Source organism: Podarcis muralis, chromosome 11 (assembly GCF_964188315.1).
Source record: "Podarcis muralis chromosome 11, rPodMur119.hap1.1, whole genome shotgun sequence".
Classification (NCBI taxonomy): Eukaryota; Metazoa; Chordata; class Lepidosauria; order Squamata; family Lacertidae; genus Podarcis; species Podarcis muralis.
The window spans coordinates 56,668,461-56,685,472 of NC_135665.1; the positions used below are offsets into that span (position 1 = coordinate 56,668,461).

General features: G+C 45.8%; 1 protein-coding gene across 3 annotated transcripts in view; it reads left to right on the forward strand.

The window, feature by feature from the left end:
* Window positions 1–10,185, forward strand: part of SMAD7 (SMAD family member 7) — a 50,262-nt gene extending 40,077 nt beyond the window's left edge. For all 3 annotated transcript variants that reach the window (XM_028748211.2, XM_028748209.2, XM_028748212.2), the window contains one exon: window positions 8,456–10,185. In XM_028748211.2, coding sequence (XP_028604044.2) covers window positions 8,456–8,994 — 539 coding nt within the window. In that variant the 3' untranslated portion in view covers window positions 8,995–10,185. The remainder of the gene's footprint in view (window positions 1–8,455) is intronic.
* Window positions 10,186–17,012: the final 6,827 nt, after the last annotated feature.

The following is a 17,012-nucleotide window of genomic DNA, read 5'->3' on the forward strand; positions in this document are numbered from 1 at the left end:
GGAGGCCCCATTAGCTAAAGTGGTTCTTCAGGTTAAGAACAGTTTCAGGTTAAGAACTGACCTCCGGAACGAATTAAGTACTTAACCCGAGGTACCACTGTATTCAGATAGTCCATGGTCAATCCTAGAAGGCATTTCTTATGTGGAACGACTCTTAGAAGAGTGTGCAAGTTATGCTCTAACTTAGTTATTCAATAACTATTAAGAGATCCTTTGCTTAGTAAACCTAGACTGAACCCAAGGATTCTAGTACTGTACAGCATTTTGAGCAAGAATCAGGGCTATGTGGTCCACAAGAAAGTGAATGAACAGCGGTCGTTTGGTGGCCCTCCCTACTTTCTGCACAGCAGTGGTTCTAAACAGTGGCAATATTTCATCTGATCTGGCTGTGAGGAGTAAGATGGACGGCAGCTGGAAAATGTCCTGAACTTGTCACTGATGGTGGCATTAGTTTAATACACAGGCCCTTCTAAACTGAAGAACTTGATCTCCTAGGGGCATATATTGTTCTGTTCTCTGTTGGCATACCTAGGAGCCGGACAGAATGGTGAATGCAACAGGGAAATGTGATTATATTGAACTGTATGAAACGAGCTTGCAATTTACATGCGGACGTAAGAGAATATAAGTGATGCAAGGATCCACAAATGCACTTTAGTACACCATCTTTTCTTTCTTCCATGCCTGGGGAAGTGCAAGGAGTGACTTGAGGTGTATGGCGGAATGGCAGAGCCTCTCCCTTATGTTGCACTGAACCTTGGGGAGAACTTGGGCAGCCCTGAGACACTTTGCTGCCTTTTGCGTGTCTGAGGCACAGCAGAACCAGACCCAATATTTTAGTGCAGTGCTTTCCAAACTTGGGTCTCCCAACTGTTTTTTTGGACTACAGTTCCCATCACTCCTGCCCATTGGTCCTGCTAGCTAGGGATGATGGGAGTTGTAGTCCAATAACAGCTTTAGTGTCTAAACAGTTTTAATATATAAAAAAATGTCCACCTTAGAGACCAACTAAGTTTGTTCTTGGTATAAGCTTTTGTGTGCATGCACACTTCTTCAGATACACGAAAGCTTATACCAAGAACAAACTTAGTTGGTCTCTAAGGTGCTACTGGACAATTTTTTAATATATATTTCGACTGTGTCAGACCAACACGGCTAACTACCTGAATCTCAACAGTTTTAGTGTCTGTTGCTGGGATAGCTAGCCTTGTGGTTGCACATCCTGTGGTTTTTTTTACGTTTTTGTGAATCTCCCTTGTACTAGTTACTGGAGGGATGTCTTTGGCCATCTCTCTGTTGCAGAAGGAACACTTGGTTAGGGAAGTAAAAGTGGCTCGGAAGTTCTTTTGATGAGTTCATTCCCTTTAAGCCAGCTTGGCTGTGTAGCGTTCCTGATAACGTAAGCCTTGTCCTTTTATTCTTAGTTTGCGTTATGTTATCTAGGTGCATTTGCAATACTATATTTACTAAGAGATTCCTAGACATTGCCTCTGTGGGCTAGGCATTGCTTCAGCTTTTTCTCATGTGACATCTCTGTTCACACTTTCCCTTGACTGCATTTGCTCACCAATGTCTTGCTTGATGTGCTGAGCCCAAAAGTGGATCCAGAACGGTTCTGTGTACCTCTAACTATTTTTTTTTAAATTAACTTGGAGTGGGGTCTCTGGAGGCATATATTGGCATTTCAAAACCTATCTACAATTATATTAATAATTAACTGCAACCAGAAATCCCTTTGAATCTGTTCTTGGCGATTAAGTTGGGAATTCTTTACTACAGCTACAGGGGACTAAATTCAGGGATGTAATACAATCTCAGCCTTCTCCAGACCTAGCGTCTTCCAGATGCTTCGTACTACAACACCCATCAGCCCCAACAATTAGCCATACTGGCTAGGACTGATGGGAGTTGTAGTCCAAAACACACCAGGATGGGGTGTCTCTACTGTCCAAGATACCTTTATTATCACAGAGTTTTATACTTTTATGGCTAGCTATAGATACAATGGACCCACAGAAATTATATATGTTTTTACTCTGTTGGTAACTTCTAGAAAAATTAATTTTTCTCTATTTCTTCAATTTGTTTTCAGCCTCTTAATATTGTGAATGCTTATTCTTTAACCTCTTGCAGTGAGTGCAGAAGTAAGCCTGGGGCGCATATTGACATCTTTCCTATGTTAGGACACTTAATCATAGTTTTGGGACTCTTAACTGGTCTTGATAATCTCAAGGCTGCTGTGGATGCGCATTGTTTGAATATGTCACTGTGGAAGTGTACAGCTCCTGTTGTATGCACAAGAACAATTTCCTGTCCAGGATTAGCTTCAAGAGGAAATGCTTCTTTCCATTTTAAAAGGTGGCTATGCAGAGCACTGACTGGCGAGCGCTTGTAACGTCACTGCTCCATCTCATCTGCAGAGCAGTTTCACAACTCTTTTTAATGGCTGTTATTTTCTGTTTAAGTAAAATGGTGACAATTTAAATTAATAAATTAATTAATTAAATTAATAAACATTTTAAAAAATGTTTAAAGGCATGCAGCCCACCTTAAGATTGTTGTGTGTGCTATGTCTGTCGAATGGGTTGCAAAGGTGAGGAAGTGGGTTTTTCTACCCTTGATGCTGGCAATCTCAGAACTAATAAGACTCTGCAAACAGTAGCTTGTCACCTGCCTCATTCATGAAAATGATAAGCAAATTACGCTAATTGCATGCAGCTGAAAATGCAAATGAGCTTTGATTCCCTTATCTCATGATATATTACTAATCTGGCCTTTGGTTCTGAACGAATTGCCCAACCATGGCACTGAATAATGAGACCATCTGCACGGTTGGCTCCCCAGGGACAGCTGGAACTACTACTGCTGGCTGTTCCAGTGCTAAGTCCCATTTTACAGTGAACTGCAACTGGGGAAGCGAGAATTGCAGAGATAAAGGCGCATTGCATGACAATGAGCAGCCAGTGAGTCTTCGATCTGCAGCCCTGGTTGGCCTCACTTGGTCTGCATGCTGATGTGCACCCAAGTAGCCGCAACCCATGATAACTGACTGCTGGTAAGATTCCTTTGGTCTGTTGTGGATGCTTAGAGCTCCCAGCGACAAACCAGCCTGAGAAACAACGCCAAGGCAGGCAGTGAGATTGCACGCCACAATCTGATGTTTGTGCTTAATCCACTTCACACTTGTGCAACGCCCGCCAGTTTCCTAACTGCAAAAAAAAAGAAAAAAGATTTCTTTTTGAAGTGGATTTGTTGCTCTTAGGAGTATATCTTAATCCATTTCAGTTGACAAACCTAAATTTATGGTGTGCGCCTGACTCCTTCCTGCAAAATAGCAACAGTCTTGGAGGCACACCTCATCTAAAATCTTGGAGTGTGCATGATCTTGAGCAGGGGTCAGCAAACTTTTTCAGCAGGGGGCCGGTCCACTGTCCCTCAGACCTTGTGGGGGGCCAGACTATATTTTGAAAAAAATAAATAAAATAAACAAATTCCTATACCCCACAAATAACCCAGAGATGCATTTTAAATAAAAGGATGCATTCTACTCATGTAAACACGCTGATTCCCGGACCGTTTGCGGGCCGGATTGAGAAGGCGATTGGGCCGGATTCGGCCCCCAGGCCTTAGTTTGCCTACCCATGATCTTGAGATGGCAGTGCAAGTGGCCATACACATTGGGCGGAAGTTACCGTTTGGTCAAGGATCATAATGCACCCATCCAGTAGCTCCACATCACTGTTTGTGTGTGTGTGTGTGTGTGTGTGCGCGCGCGCGCGCATGCATGTACGCCCGCCACCCATGTAGGAAATTTGGCGTTCAAGGAGGTCACTGAAACCTGCCTGTGTGGTGAGTTCTTAGCTGTAAGGGACATATAAATGGAGAAGTCTCTCTGTCTGGCACACACAAACACCAGAGCGAGAGAGAGAGGAGCCTGCAATTTATCTAGGCTCAGCAATTAACATAATCTGAAAACTTCTCTTTAACTGACGTCTGTCTGAAAATTGCTGGGTGGACTGGCGGGGCCAAGGAGATGAAAGGGAAAGAATGCCGTCTGAGGGATTTTCTTTCATGAAATAGGCGAGCTACAGAAAGAAAGGTCCTTCTCCGCAGATACACAGATAGAGATGTTCACACACAGACATTCCCTGCCTCTCTGCCTTTGGTTCTCGCTTTGCTTTTTCCTTTCATGAAAGCGTTCTCAAAACCCAAACCCCCCCTTTAACCTGGGAAATAGTTCTGTACCCTTTCTATTTTTTTTTTAATTTCTGTATAAAAAGAAATATACATCCCCTTTGTTATTCTGCACCAACGACTGCATTTGAAGTAGTTCTGGAGAGTTTAGGTTAAAGGTAATTTGATATGAGCGTTCTTCGCCTATCCCTCCAGCCCTTTTCAACCCCCTCCCCTTAACTCAGCTTCTCTCCCCCCACATTTTCGGTGCCAGGTTTCAGTGGGATAGTTTTATTGAAACAAAGAATTGTGAGGCACAGAAAAGGGGACTGTTGGAGGCGGCCGGGTGGGGGGGGGGTGGGCAAAGAGCTGAAAGACAAAATCAAGGCCTACCTCAAAAATACGGGCAGCCCATCCCACAGGCCTGAGCGGTTTAAGGGAGAGGGTTTTCCGCCCCCTGGTCCCCAGGGATGGGTTGTAAATTTTATCTTTCTAATTCCCAAAACACTGCCTCCCCTCTCTTTTCTTTTTTTATAAATAGAAGCTGCCTCAAGCTACCAAGGAAATATTTTCCTAGCCGGCATTTAAAGGAGGAAATTGCACAACACTGTTCCCTCCCTCTAAATGTGGTTGTTGGTTGTTTTTTTTTAAAGTATTGCAAACTGAATATACCGCTCTCGGATCAGGGGAGGGCTGGCTTTAAGGAGTTGGAAGTGGGCGCAGAAAATGGAGCTGCAGAACGATGTGCTTTTGGCTCCGTCGATAGATTTCCTCGATGGCGTAGCTGCCAGCTTGAAAAGCGCTCCCCCGACATCGCCAGCTCAGTGAAGGAAAACGTGGTCTCGCAGGGATCCTTCCCGGGAAATAGTCGAGAGGAACATTCAGAGTCTGACCATTGGTCCATTCTGGCTCAAGACTGTCTACTTGGACTGGCAGCAGCGGTTCAGGCTAGGGGCGTTCCCAGCCCTCCCTGGAGAGTGTGGGGATTGAACCTGGCACCTTCTGCATGCTGAGCAAAAAGCTCTACCACCGAGCTACAGCTCTTTCCTGCCTCTCACGGTTTGGTTTGCCTCCATGGTTTGGTTTTCTTGGCAACGTGGGAGCCACAACTGAGGAGAAGCATCAGCTCTGCTGATGTTGACGTCTGAGGCAGGTCTTCCTCGTACCACCCTTATTTATTGTTTAATGTTGTTGGCCTCCAAGGTGAAAACGGCAAAGCACCATAGATCCTAATTATTTGATTAGGGCATAAATTCTGTTTTATAGTATTCTCAGCTTGCTTCTACAGTGTGGCTATAGGGCCACAGGCTTCTATGCGCACGGCACTGTAAGCATTGGTGATGGTAGACTTGAGTTTGGACCTAGGGAGGCTGCACAACTGGGTTACCGCCCTGAACTGGCAACCTGCTCCACTGCACGCATGGAGCTGGGACACCCGATTCAATTTAGCGCACACATTTTCTCGGTAGTCCATGCATCTAAGCAACCTGTGGATTTGCCACACCTTTCTCTGAACGGAAGCGGGGGCAGCCCGTTGGCACAGATACTCTGCAGTGTGCATAGGATTGATCAGGGAAAATAAGCAAGGTGCAAATGCCACACTAAACTGTGGTTAGAGGGTGATTTTGGAGCACAATGTTCACATGCTCCCGACTGCTGTTTTAACACCCAGGGATGTTAAGGGCAGGTTCGTGAGGACTCTGGTGGAAATATTCTTGAGTTGTGAGACCCCCCTGGCCTGCTCTCCCCATTTTCTGTCCCTTTTATTAAAAGGAAACTTTGCATAGGGTTAATAGTTCCCAGGCCTTCGTACGTCTGTAAATAGCATTATGGAATTTCTGGGTAATCAGAACAGAGCTGATGCGCTCTGCAAGTTGCCTAGCACTTTGAAAGAGGGATTTGGAGTCGAGGCTCCCCTCCAACACCCTGGTGATAATTGCCTCCTTTACCCTGTTTAGCAATAGAGGCAGAGTTGAGAAAGAGAGGGAAGCAGATTTCCCCACCCCACCCCACCCCACTGCATTTTTTTGCTAACAAATGCAAGACTTCCGGTCTCCACCCCTGCTACCACAAACCACAGTCTAACTGCAATTCAATCAGATTTATAGCTCATCTGACGTCTGCATCCTTGAGCATTTATGACCAGCGATCTGGCTATAGGCTTAAATAAGGCCCGTAAATTATAGCAGATGATTTTGCCCTGCCTCCCCAGTCTGGATGGAGCTATGGTTAACTCTCCTTTTATGTCTCCCTCCCTTCCTCCAAGACGAGAGGAAAATTTATTATATGAAACAAAGCTAGGGATTGGCTTTTAAGAACAGGATGATGTACGCGGCGGGTTAGTCTGTGCGATCCCTCGCTGTCAGCCCTGCTTACCCACATTTGACATCACGAAAGATGTCTGCGGCTGATTAGCAGGTCTTTGGTATTATGTTATCTGCCATTGATTTGCAGTTGGCTTAAACTGAATGACTGTGCTCACGACCTGAAGGCTGCAGCCAGGCTGCAGGGTGGGGGCGAGGATAAATCAGTTACGGGATATGCAAAGGTGGCACGTTGTGCTGTAGTTTTAAAGTGTCTTCAGCCAGTTCCTTTACCACAACATGATTTGTTTGGCCCGATTCTGGAATAATCTAGACCAGTGTTTCCCCAAACTTGGTGGGTCTCCAGCGGTTTTTGGACTACAACTCCCATCACCTCTAGCTAGCAAGACCAGTGGTCAGGGATGATGGGAATTGTAGTCCCAAAGCAGCTGGAGATCCAGGCTTGGGGAAACACTGGTCTAGACCATAGCTGTCAACGTTTCCCTTTTAAAAAGGGAAATTCCCTTATTCCGAATAGGATTCCTCGCAAGAAAAGGGAAAGTTGACAGCTATGGTCTAAACAGTGGGGAATGGAACCAGGGTAGGAGGAATAGCCAGAGCAGCAGCAGTGATTAGTCCCAGATACTTCGCTTTTTAAAAGTTCTGCAGTTTACCACCAGACCTAGGTTTGCGGAAGGTGTTTTGGTCATAGGGAGACTGGTTCAGCTCTCCACGAATCCATTCATTCACACTGACTGTTATTGACACAGAAGTGATGCGATGAAGCATCACATGGCATACAGAGAGCCCTGCTGGATCGTCCAGCATAGAGTTGGCCAAGGGTCATCTAGTCCAACCCCCTGCAATGCAGGAATGTCCCATACAGGGATCGAACCTGCAACCTTGGCGTTACCAGGACCATGCTCTAACCAACTGAGCTATCATGCTGTTTCTAAATCATGGGCAGCTCAATGCCTCTGGGAAGCCCACAAGCTGGGCATGGAAGCAGCAGCCATGCCCAACACCTGGCGCCCAGAGGCCCCCTTCTCCGAAGGTGGAGATCTTGTTTAGCTCTTATGACTTCGAACATAGTAACAGCTTTTCACTGAAGGAGGAACGGGAATCCTGAGCTGCAAAAACAGCCAGAAAAGCTTTCCTATAGAAGTCTCCTGCTCTTCTGAACATGTGGGTGTTGCCAAAGGAGCAACCACAGTCACACCATATGGCAGAAGCACAGTGGCCAGTCAACTGGTGGTGACTTTGCATTCTTGCTGCCATATCAAAATGGTTCCCCGAATCATGTCCTATGTTTGCCCATAACATCAGCCAGGGAGGGATTTGCAGTGCATGCATTCTAGCCACATCGAACTCTTTTCCTTCTTGCTGTCTACAGGATCCAATTACAATCCAGAGACTCTTACTTATGTGTATTTGGGGGGGGGGGGATAGTTCTCTTAGGACCCCCCCCCCCATTTAATGATTTGCAAGCCCAATTCTCTAATGTTTAGCTGCAAACGCAAACTTCTTTGCATTTGGGTTAATTGATTCCATAATAAGACGGTTGCAGAATAAACAAGGAAAATGTTTGGTCTCTGTTGGATTCATGCAAATGAATGTGTGTATTCTGCTTGTAGCTAAAAACACAAATTATCTGGTACACTTAGTGGAAAGGAGGAGAGTTGGTGGGCCTGGGAAGACAAATAAAGGGGCTTCGTAGATCTGTTGTGACTATTTGGGTGGAACCTGCAGCTGAGTTGGCAGAACACATGTTTTGAATGCAGAGGGTTCCATGTTCAGACCTTGTTAGCCCAAGACTTGCAGCACAGGTACCAGTCAGTACTGAGCCTAGAGTTCATAAGAGAGCTCTATGTGTTGATTAAACAACAGGGGGCATGTTCATATTCTGTGGTGTTGTTGATGATGATGATGTTGTTTTGTTGTGAGGTTAAACTTTGGTCTCCCATCTTCTCTCCCTCCAGATTCCCACGTTCTGCAAGAGCCAGGGGATCCGTCACACTGGTGCGTGGTTGCATACTGGGAAGAAAAAACGCGCGTGGGCCGGCTGTATTCTGTCCAAGAACCGTCCCTGGATATCTTCTATGATCTACCTCAGGGGAATGGCTTCTGCCTCGGACAGCTCAACTCGGACAATAAAAGCCAGCTGGTGCAGAAAGTCCGCAGCAAGATTGGCTACGGCATCCAGCTGACCAAGGAGGTCGACGGGGTGTGGGTTTATAACCGCAGCAGTTACCCCATTTTCATCAAGTCGGCCACACTGGACAATCCCGACTCCAGGACGTTGCTAGTGCACAAGGTGTTCCCAGGCTTTTCCATCAAAGCGTTTGACTACGAGAAAGCGTACAGCTTGCAGAGGCCCAATGACCACGAATTCATGCAGCAGCCGTGGACTGGCTTCACCGTTCAGATCAGCTTTGTGAAAGGCTGGGGCCAGTGTTATACGAGACAGTTCATCAGCAGTTGCCCTTGCTGGTTGGAGGTTATTTTCAATAACCGATGATGACTCAAGAGACTTAGGCCAGACTCAACAATGACCTTTTATAACTACTTTGCTGCTAAATATCTCCTTCTGAGTGCTTGCTTTTTCATGCAAACTTTTTTTGTTCGTTTGTTTTCTGTTTTGAGAAATAGCTTATGGAAAGATTTCTCTCTCTGTGTTTCTTTTCCTTTTCTTTTCCCCCCGGTTTTGGTATTTCAATAAGTTTCTTTTCTTCTTTAAAGTGTGAATGACCAATAACTCAGAAGGGGGAAAGGAAGGCACCTGGGAAAGGGCTGGGGTGGGATGGAGTGGAGGAGAGTTTCACTTGAACGTGCTTCATTCATTAGTGGATCATTTTGTACTCTTTAAGTTATTATTGCCCGAACGTGGTGGGAGGAATTGGACGCAGCTTGGTTTATACATAGCTCCCTCTCGAATTCAAACAGTGGTACAGCTTCCTGGCCCCCTTCCTCACACCCTCTTGGTGAACACACATCAATTTGGAGACCTGTGTTTGCTCCCAGAGTTCTTGCGCACGTGGCTTTTACCCTGCTTGTTTCAGTCGAGGGATCAGATCTACCCACATGCACAACGAGGGGTACAACGAATGGAAAGGCTGGAGAGCTCCAAACGCACATTGGAGTTACCATGCTTGTAGGAAGGAAAGCCTTGCAAACTCGGTGCTAAACCGTTTGCAGGAGCCTGCCGCTGCGCGATGCCTTCGTGCCGATCTCGACGTAACATGCATTTCATTTCGCTGCAGCTTCTGCCCTTTTGTAGCAGGTCAATCCATCTGCTGTTTGTCACAAACACACTAACTCCTTTGCTGGTATGAAGGAAGCCGACCCTCTGCGGCGACGGAAAACCCCATTGTGGGTCCCTGGTGCAGAGCGAATGTCCACAGCCCACGTAAAGGCAAGCAGAGTCAGATTAGGGAGCAAATGCAGCCGAGTAAATCTTTTGCCAACAATCTTACAACCTTTTCTTCTCTCCCCTTCCTGCCCTCTCCACTGCGGCCACCTGCTGCTTTAACACTTCATGTCTGTGTCATTTGGGGGTGGGGGCGAGAAGCATGGGCTCGGAAGGGCATGCCCATTTTCCCATTGCGCTTAGTGATCATTTGTGATGCCAGGAAAACAATTAAGGTGCATGGCCTGTGCTTTTCAAATTGATCTGCGATGCAGACTTGTTTGAGACCTTTTCCTTCTTCTTTTTTTAATAATAAAAAAAAGACGAAAGGGAATTTCAGTATTTATCCCCTTGTAACCTGCCCTGATCAGGTTTGCAACAGTACTGTTCGCATCCAGAAATTGCAGTCATTCATTTACTTCTTCTTGAATTCATACACTTAGTATGATAATTTTACACTGTTCTTAGCTCAATGAGCATGTTTAGACCTTAACATAAGCTATTTTTCTAAATATAAAAGGTTTAAGTGAACAAGAGAAGCATTCTCATTGGAATTTTAGCATTGAAGTGCTTTGGAAAACAAAAAACAAAACAACAACAAAAAAAGAGACTCCTTTAAAAAAAGAAACCCTGAGATTTATTAAAAAAATGTATTTTATGTTATATATAAATATATTATTACTTGTAAATATAAAGACGTTTTATAAGCATCATTATTTATGTATTGTGCAATGTGTATAAACAAGAAATAAGAAAAGATGCACTTTGCTTTAATATAAATGCAAATAACAAAATGCCAAATTAAAAAAAAAAAAGATAAGATCACAAGATTGTGGTGTTTTTCTTTCTTCCTCTGGCTGTTATCATCCAGCTGAACGCTTTTCTAAATGAGTAATTTTGTGTTTTTTTAAGTACACTTGATGTGATAACCATGCACAGCTTGGTTTTTTCAGAGTGAGTTGGGTGTCAGAATTGCAGGGGTGTCTGCATAGCAGAAACTGGTCACTCAGGCAATAAAGTGTAACCCACATGGGTGGCGCTGTGGGTTAAACCACAGAGCCTAGGGCTTGCCAATCAGAAGGTCAGCGGTTCGAATCCCTGTGACGGGGTGAGCTCCTGTTGCTTGGTCCCTGCTCCTGCCAACCTAGCAGTTCTAAAGCATGTCAAAGTGCAAGTAGATAAATAGGTACCACTCTGGCGGGAAGGTAAACGGCATTTCCGTGCGCTGCTCTGGTTCGCCAGAAGCGGCTTAGTCATGCTGACCACAGCTGTATGCCGGCTCCCTCGGCCAATAAAGTGAGATGAGCGCCACAACCCCAGAGTCGGCCACGATGGTCAGGGGTCCCTTTACCTTTACCTAACCTTGACAAAGGGAGAAGTCAGAATCGGGACCTTCAAGATAGGTGAACTTGGAAGCTTCCTCATGATGCAGGGGTGAGAATAACACAATGTGCCAGATGTTACATGGTGAGATAAGGCTGTCCCATTTCCTGGTTTTTAATAAAATTATTTTAAGCATATAGGGAAGAAAGAAAGAATTCCCAGCTCACATTAACAAGAATAAATCTATCAATCCCAATTTATATCTTATCTATCGTATGTTCAAACAGATATCAAAACAAGATTGACGATTTTATGTTCCAGTGTAGAAAAAGGGCAGCTAAGATCTTCAGAAAATTGAAATACAAGTTTCTCTGCAACCGTAGAGACCCTTGTTGATAATCTAAAAGTAAAGGTAAAGGTACCCCTGCCCGTACGGGCCAGTCGTGTCCGACTCTAGGGTTGTGCGCCCATCTCACTTAAGAGGCCGGGAGCCAGCGCTGTCCGGAGACACTTCCGGGTCACATGGCCAGCGTGACGAAGCTGCTCTGGCGAGCCGGCACCAGCGCAGCACACGGAAACGCCGTTTACCTTCCCGCTATAAAGCGGTACCTATTTATCTACTTGCACTTAGGGGTGCTTTCAAACTGCTAGGTGGGCAGGAGCTGGGACCGAAAGACAGGAGCTCACCCCGCCGCGGGGATTTGAACCGCCGACCATGCAATCGGCAGGCCCTAGGCGCTGAGGTTTTACCCACAGCGCCACCCATGTCCCTTTAATCTAAAAGTACACAAATGCAAAAGATTTTCCCAGAGTGAATAGGCGCAACAATCTGGCTCTTCAAGCAAAAGTGGTTTACAGGTCAATAAGAAAACAAGGCAGTTGGTGCCTTCAGTGTTACAATATAAAAATGCATTAAACAAAAGGACAAGTGTTTAGGAAGGGAGGAGGGATGAACCAACTTGTGCACCCGTTCTCAAGGTTACAGCCCTTAAAATGGCCATCTGGGATGGAAAGAGTTTCAGGAGGTGGCAGTTGAGGAACAAGCCAAGGCAGCTGGTCTCTTCCTCACAGCTGATGGAATAAAGAAACGGTAAAAAGGTAAAGGACCCCTGGACTGTTAAGTCCAGTCAAAGGCAACTCTGGGATTGTGGTACTCCTCTCACTTTCAGGCTGAGGGAGCCAGCGCTTGTCATAGAATCATAGAATCATAGAGTTGGAAGAGACCACAAGGGCCATCGAGTCCAACCCCCTGCCAAGCAGGAAACACCATCAGAGCACTCCTGACATATGGTTGTCAAGCCTCTGCTTAAAGACCTCCAAAGAAGGAGACTCCACCACACTCCTTGGCAGCAAATTCCACTGTCGAACAGCTCTTACTGTCAGGAAGTTCTTCCTAATGTTTAGGTGGAATCTTCTTTCTTGTAGTTTGGATCCATTGCTCCGTGTCCGCTTCTCTGGAGCAGCAGAAAACAGCCTTTCTCCCTCCTCTATGTGACATCCTTTTATATATTTGAACATGGCTATCATATCACCCCTTAACCTCCTCTTCTCCAGGCTAAACATGCCCAGCTCCCTTAGCCGTTCCTCATAAGGCATCATTTCCAGGCCTTTGACCATTTTGGTTGCCCTCCTCTGGACACGTTCCAGTTTGTCAGTGTCCTTCTTGAACTGTGGTGCCCAGAACTGGACACAGTACTCCAGGTGAGGTCTGACCAGAGCAGAATACAGTGGCACTATTACTTCCCTTGATCTAGATGCTATACTCCTATTGATGAGGCCCAGAATTGCATTGGCTTTTTTAGCTGCCGCGTCACACTGTTGGCTCATGTCAAGTTTGTGGTCAACCAAGACTCCTAGATCCTTTTCACATGTACTGCTCTCAAGCCAGGTGTCACCCATCTTGTATTTGTGCCTCTCATTTTTTTTTTGCCCAAGTGCAATACTTTACATTTCTCCCTGTTAAAATTCATCTTGTTTGTTTTGGCCCAGTTCTCTAATCTGTCAAGGTCGTTTTGAAGTGTGATCCTGTCCTCTGGGGTGTTAGCCACCCCTCCCAGTTTGGTGTCATCTGCAAATTTGATCAGGATGCCCTTGAGTCCATCATCCAAGTCGTTGATAAAGATGTTGAATAAGACCGGGCCCAAGACAGAACCCTGTGGCACCCCACTAGTCACTCTTCTCCAGGATGAAGAGGAACCATTGATGAGCACCCTTTGGGTTCGGTCAGTCAGCCAGTTACAAATCCACTGATTGGTAGCATATTCAAGACCGCATTTTACCAGCTTCTTTACAAGAATATCATGGGGCACCTTGTCAAATGCCTTGCTGAAATCAAGGTAGACTACATCCACTGCGTTCCCTTCATCTACCAGGCTTGTAATTCTGTCAAAAAACGAGATCAGGTTAGTCTGACATGACTTATTTTTCAGAAATCCATGCTGACTATTGGTGATCACAGCATTCCTTTCTAGGTGCTCACAGACTGTTTGCTTAATGATCTGCTCCAGAATCTTCCCTGGTATTGATGTCAGACTGACTGGGCGGTAATTATTTGGGTCCTCTCTTTTCCCCTTTTTGAAAATAGGGACAACATTTGCCCTCCTCCAGTCTGCCGGGACTTCGCCTGTTCTCCAGGAATTCTCAAAGATGACTGCCAGTGGTTCTGAAATCACATCTGCCAGTTCTTTTAATACTCTTGGATGCAGTTCATCTGGCCCTGGAGACTTGAATACATCTAGACTAGCCAAGTATTCTTGTACTATCTCCTTAGTTATTCTGGGCTGTGTTTCCTCTGCTGAATCATTTGCTCCAAATTCTTCAGGTCGGGCATTGTTTTCTTTATCGGAGAAGACTGAGGCAAAGAAGGCATTGAGGAGTTCAGCCCTTTCTGTGTCCCCTTGTTTGCATTTCACCATCTTCTCCTCTGAGTGACCCCACGGTTTCTTTGTTCTTCCTTTTGCTACGAACATACCCATAAAAGCCTTTTTTGTTGCTTTTAACCTCTCTAGCAAGCCTGAGTTCATTTTGTGCTTTAGCTTTTCTGACTTTGTGTCTACACGTGCTGGCTATTTGTTTGAATTCCTCTTTGGTGGTTTCCCCCCTTTTCCACAGCCTTCCGGGTCATGTGGCCAGCATGACTAAACCACTTCTGGCGCAACAGGGCACTGTGACGGAAACCAGAGCGCACGGAAACGCCATTTACCTTCCTGCCACAGCGGTACCTATTTATCTACTTGCACTGGCATGCTTTCAAACTGCTAGGTTGGCAGGAGCTGGGACAGAGCAGCGCGAGCTCAACCCCGTCGCGGGGATTTGAACCACCAACCTTCTGATCGGCAAGCCCATAGCCATGAGATAAATGGCTAAAATGTGTAAATATATGTATCACATACACGTGTAATGAAACAATACAGTAGCAATAACTAACAGTACTGTAAATGAGGTCTGCCGGATAGTTCAGTCAGTAGAAAATTCTTAATCTCTGGGTCATGAGTTTGAGCCCACCTTTGGGCAAAAAGATACCCTTTTGGTTTCTTCCAACTCTACAATTCTATGCAATATAGTAATATGCAGGAGGGAAATGGATATAATTACATCACACTGGAGGTGAAGTAGAGGGTATGTTTAAAAGCCCAAGGGATGAAAAGGGGTGCAATGATTTCAGAGCCATAATAACCTTCCTGCATTGCATTGCCTCTTAATATTTTTAAGAGGGGGATAGCCTCTAATGCAGGGGTAGGCAACCTAAGGCCCGGGGGCCGGATGCGGCCCAATGGCCTTCTCATTCCGGCCCGTGGATGGTCTGGGAATCAGCGTGTTTTTACATGAGTAGAACATGTGCTTTTATTTAAAATGCATCTCTGGGTTATTTGTGGGGCATAGGAATTCCCAGGTTTTCCCAGTAGTGATGTATGGAAGTGAGAGCTGGACCATAAAGAAGGCTGATCGTCGAAGAATTGATGCTTTTGAATTATGGTGCTGGAGAAGACTCTTGAGAGTCCCATGGACTGCAAGAAGATCAAACCTCTCCATTCTGAAGGAAATCAGCCCTGAGTGCTCACTGGAAGGACAGATCCTGAAGCTGAGGCTCCAATACTTTGGCCACCTCATGAGAAGAGAAAACTCCCTGGAGAAGACACTGATGCTGGGAAAGATGGAGGGCACAAGGAGAAGGGGGCGACAGAGGACGAGATGGTTGGATAGTGTTTTCGAGGTTACCAGCATGAGTTTGACCAAACTGCGGGAAGTAGTGGAGGACAGAGGTGCCTGGCGTGCTCTGGTCCATGGGGTCACGAAGAGTCGGACACGACTAAACGACTAAACAACAACAAAGGAATTCGTTCATCCCCCCCCCCAAATATATATATAGTCCCGCCCACCACATGGTCTGAGGGTCGGTGGACCGGCCCCCTGCTGAAAAAGTTTGCCACCCATTTGCCCTCATGTTCAAGAAAAACCTGTATCTTGCAGAGGCAATGCACAGATGCACTGTTTTTCAAAATTATTTTCCATAGTTTCAGTGGCATTGCTATTTGCACCTAGGTTTTTGCTGCAGACATTGACTTTTAACAATGCACCACCACCTCCGCATAGCTACTCTAGCGTAGGAATTAGGTGGATGTCAACGAAAACAGTGCAGAGGATGTTAGGCCCCGAGGCAGATCCACCCAGTGAGGTTCTCTGGGAAGGTAGGGGAGGAGGATGTGCTGGAGATCTTGTTTAAGGTTTGAAGGGAGGTATAATTGCATAAAAGTCTACGAGGAAGACAGACTTGAGCCATAACTTTCCGCTCTGACACTGTCAGTCATAAAAGCAGCGCCTGGAAGAGTTCAAGGGTCGTGAAAACTTTCATCTGAGTCTTACAGTTCAGTTTGTTTTTCTGCCTGCTGGCAAGACTTGAACTATTCAATTATCACGTCACATCTTTCCTATGGCACAATGGCTAGACAAGCCTTTTGTTGCGAGAGAATCAAGCAAAACCCTCGCTTCCCTTCCCTGCCCAGAAAATCTGCACAATTAATACAACATCAAAGGCAAGAAAGAAAGAAAGAAAGAAAGAAAGAAAGAAAGAAAGAAAGAAAGAAAGAAAGAAAGAGACTTATGATAGATAACAGGTTGAATGCCAAGTTCTTCCCTTACTTAGGGCTGAACCAGCCCAGAGTTCATCAACACCAGGGATTGGGATGTGCAGACAATATTGTTAGCTTTTGCTTAGCAGCTGCCCAGTGTGAAGGTGAAGAGTAAGAAAAGGTTCTACAGTGGTACCTCAGGTTAAGAACTTAATTCGTTCAGGAGGTCCGTTCTTAACCTGAAATTGTTCTTAACCTGAAGCACCACTTTAGCTAATGGGGCCTCCTGCCGCTGCCACCACACAATTTCTGTTCTCATCCTGAAGCAAAGTTCTTAACCCGAGGTACTATTTCTGGGTGAGCGGAGTCTGTAACCTGAAGCGTCTGTAACCTGAAGTATACTTAAGCAGGAATACTGTATACTTAAGCAGGAATAATCAGATGAATAAAAATAAAGGATTGTGGACACCTGGCTTGACAGTAGTACATCTGAAAAGGATCTAGGGGTCTTAGTAGACCACAAGATGAGCCATGAGTCAACAGTGTGATGCAGCAGCAGCAGCAGCAGCAGCAAAAAAAACCCCCCCAAACTGCTGCTACCATTGGCAGAGGAAGGGGGGTGCGGTCCGCCCTGGGTGTCATTCCTGAGGGGGTGACATCGCTCCCCACCCCCCTGGGATGCTTCCCCTCATGTGTGCCACTCCGGGTGCCGGAGCAGCTAGCTCCACCTGTGGCAGC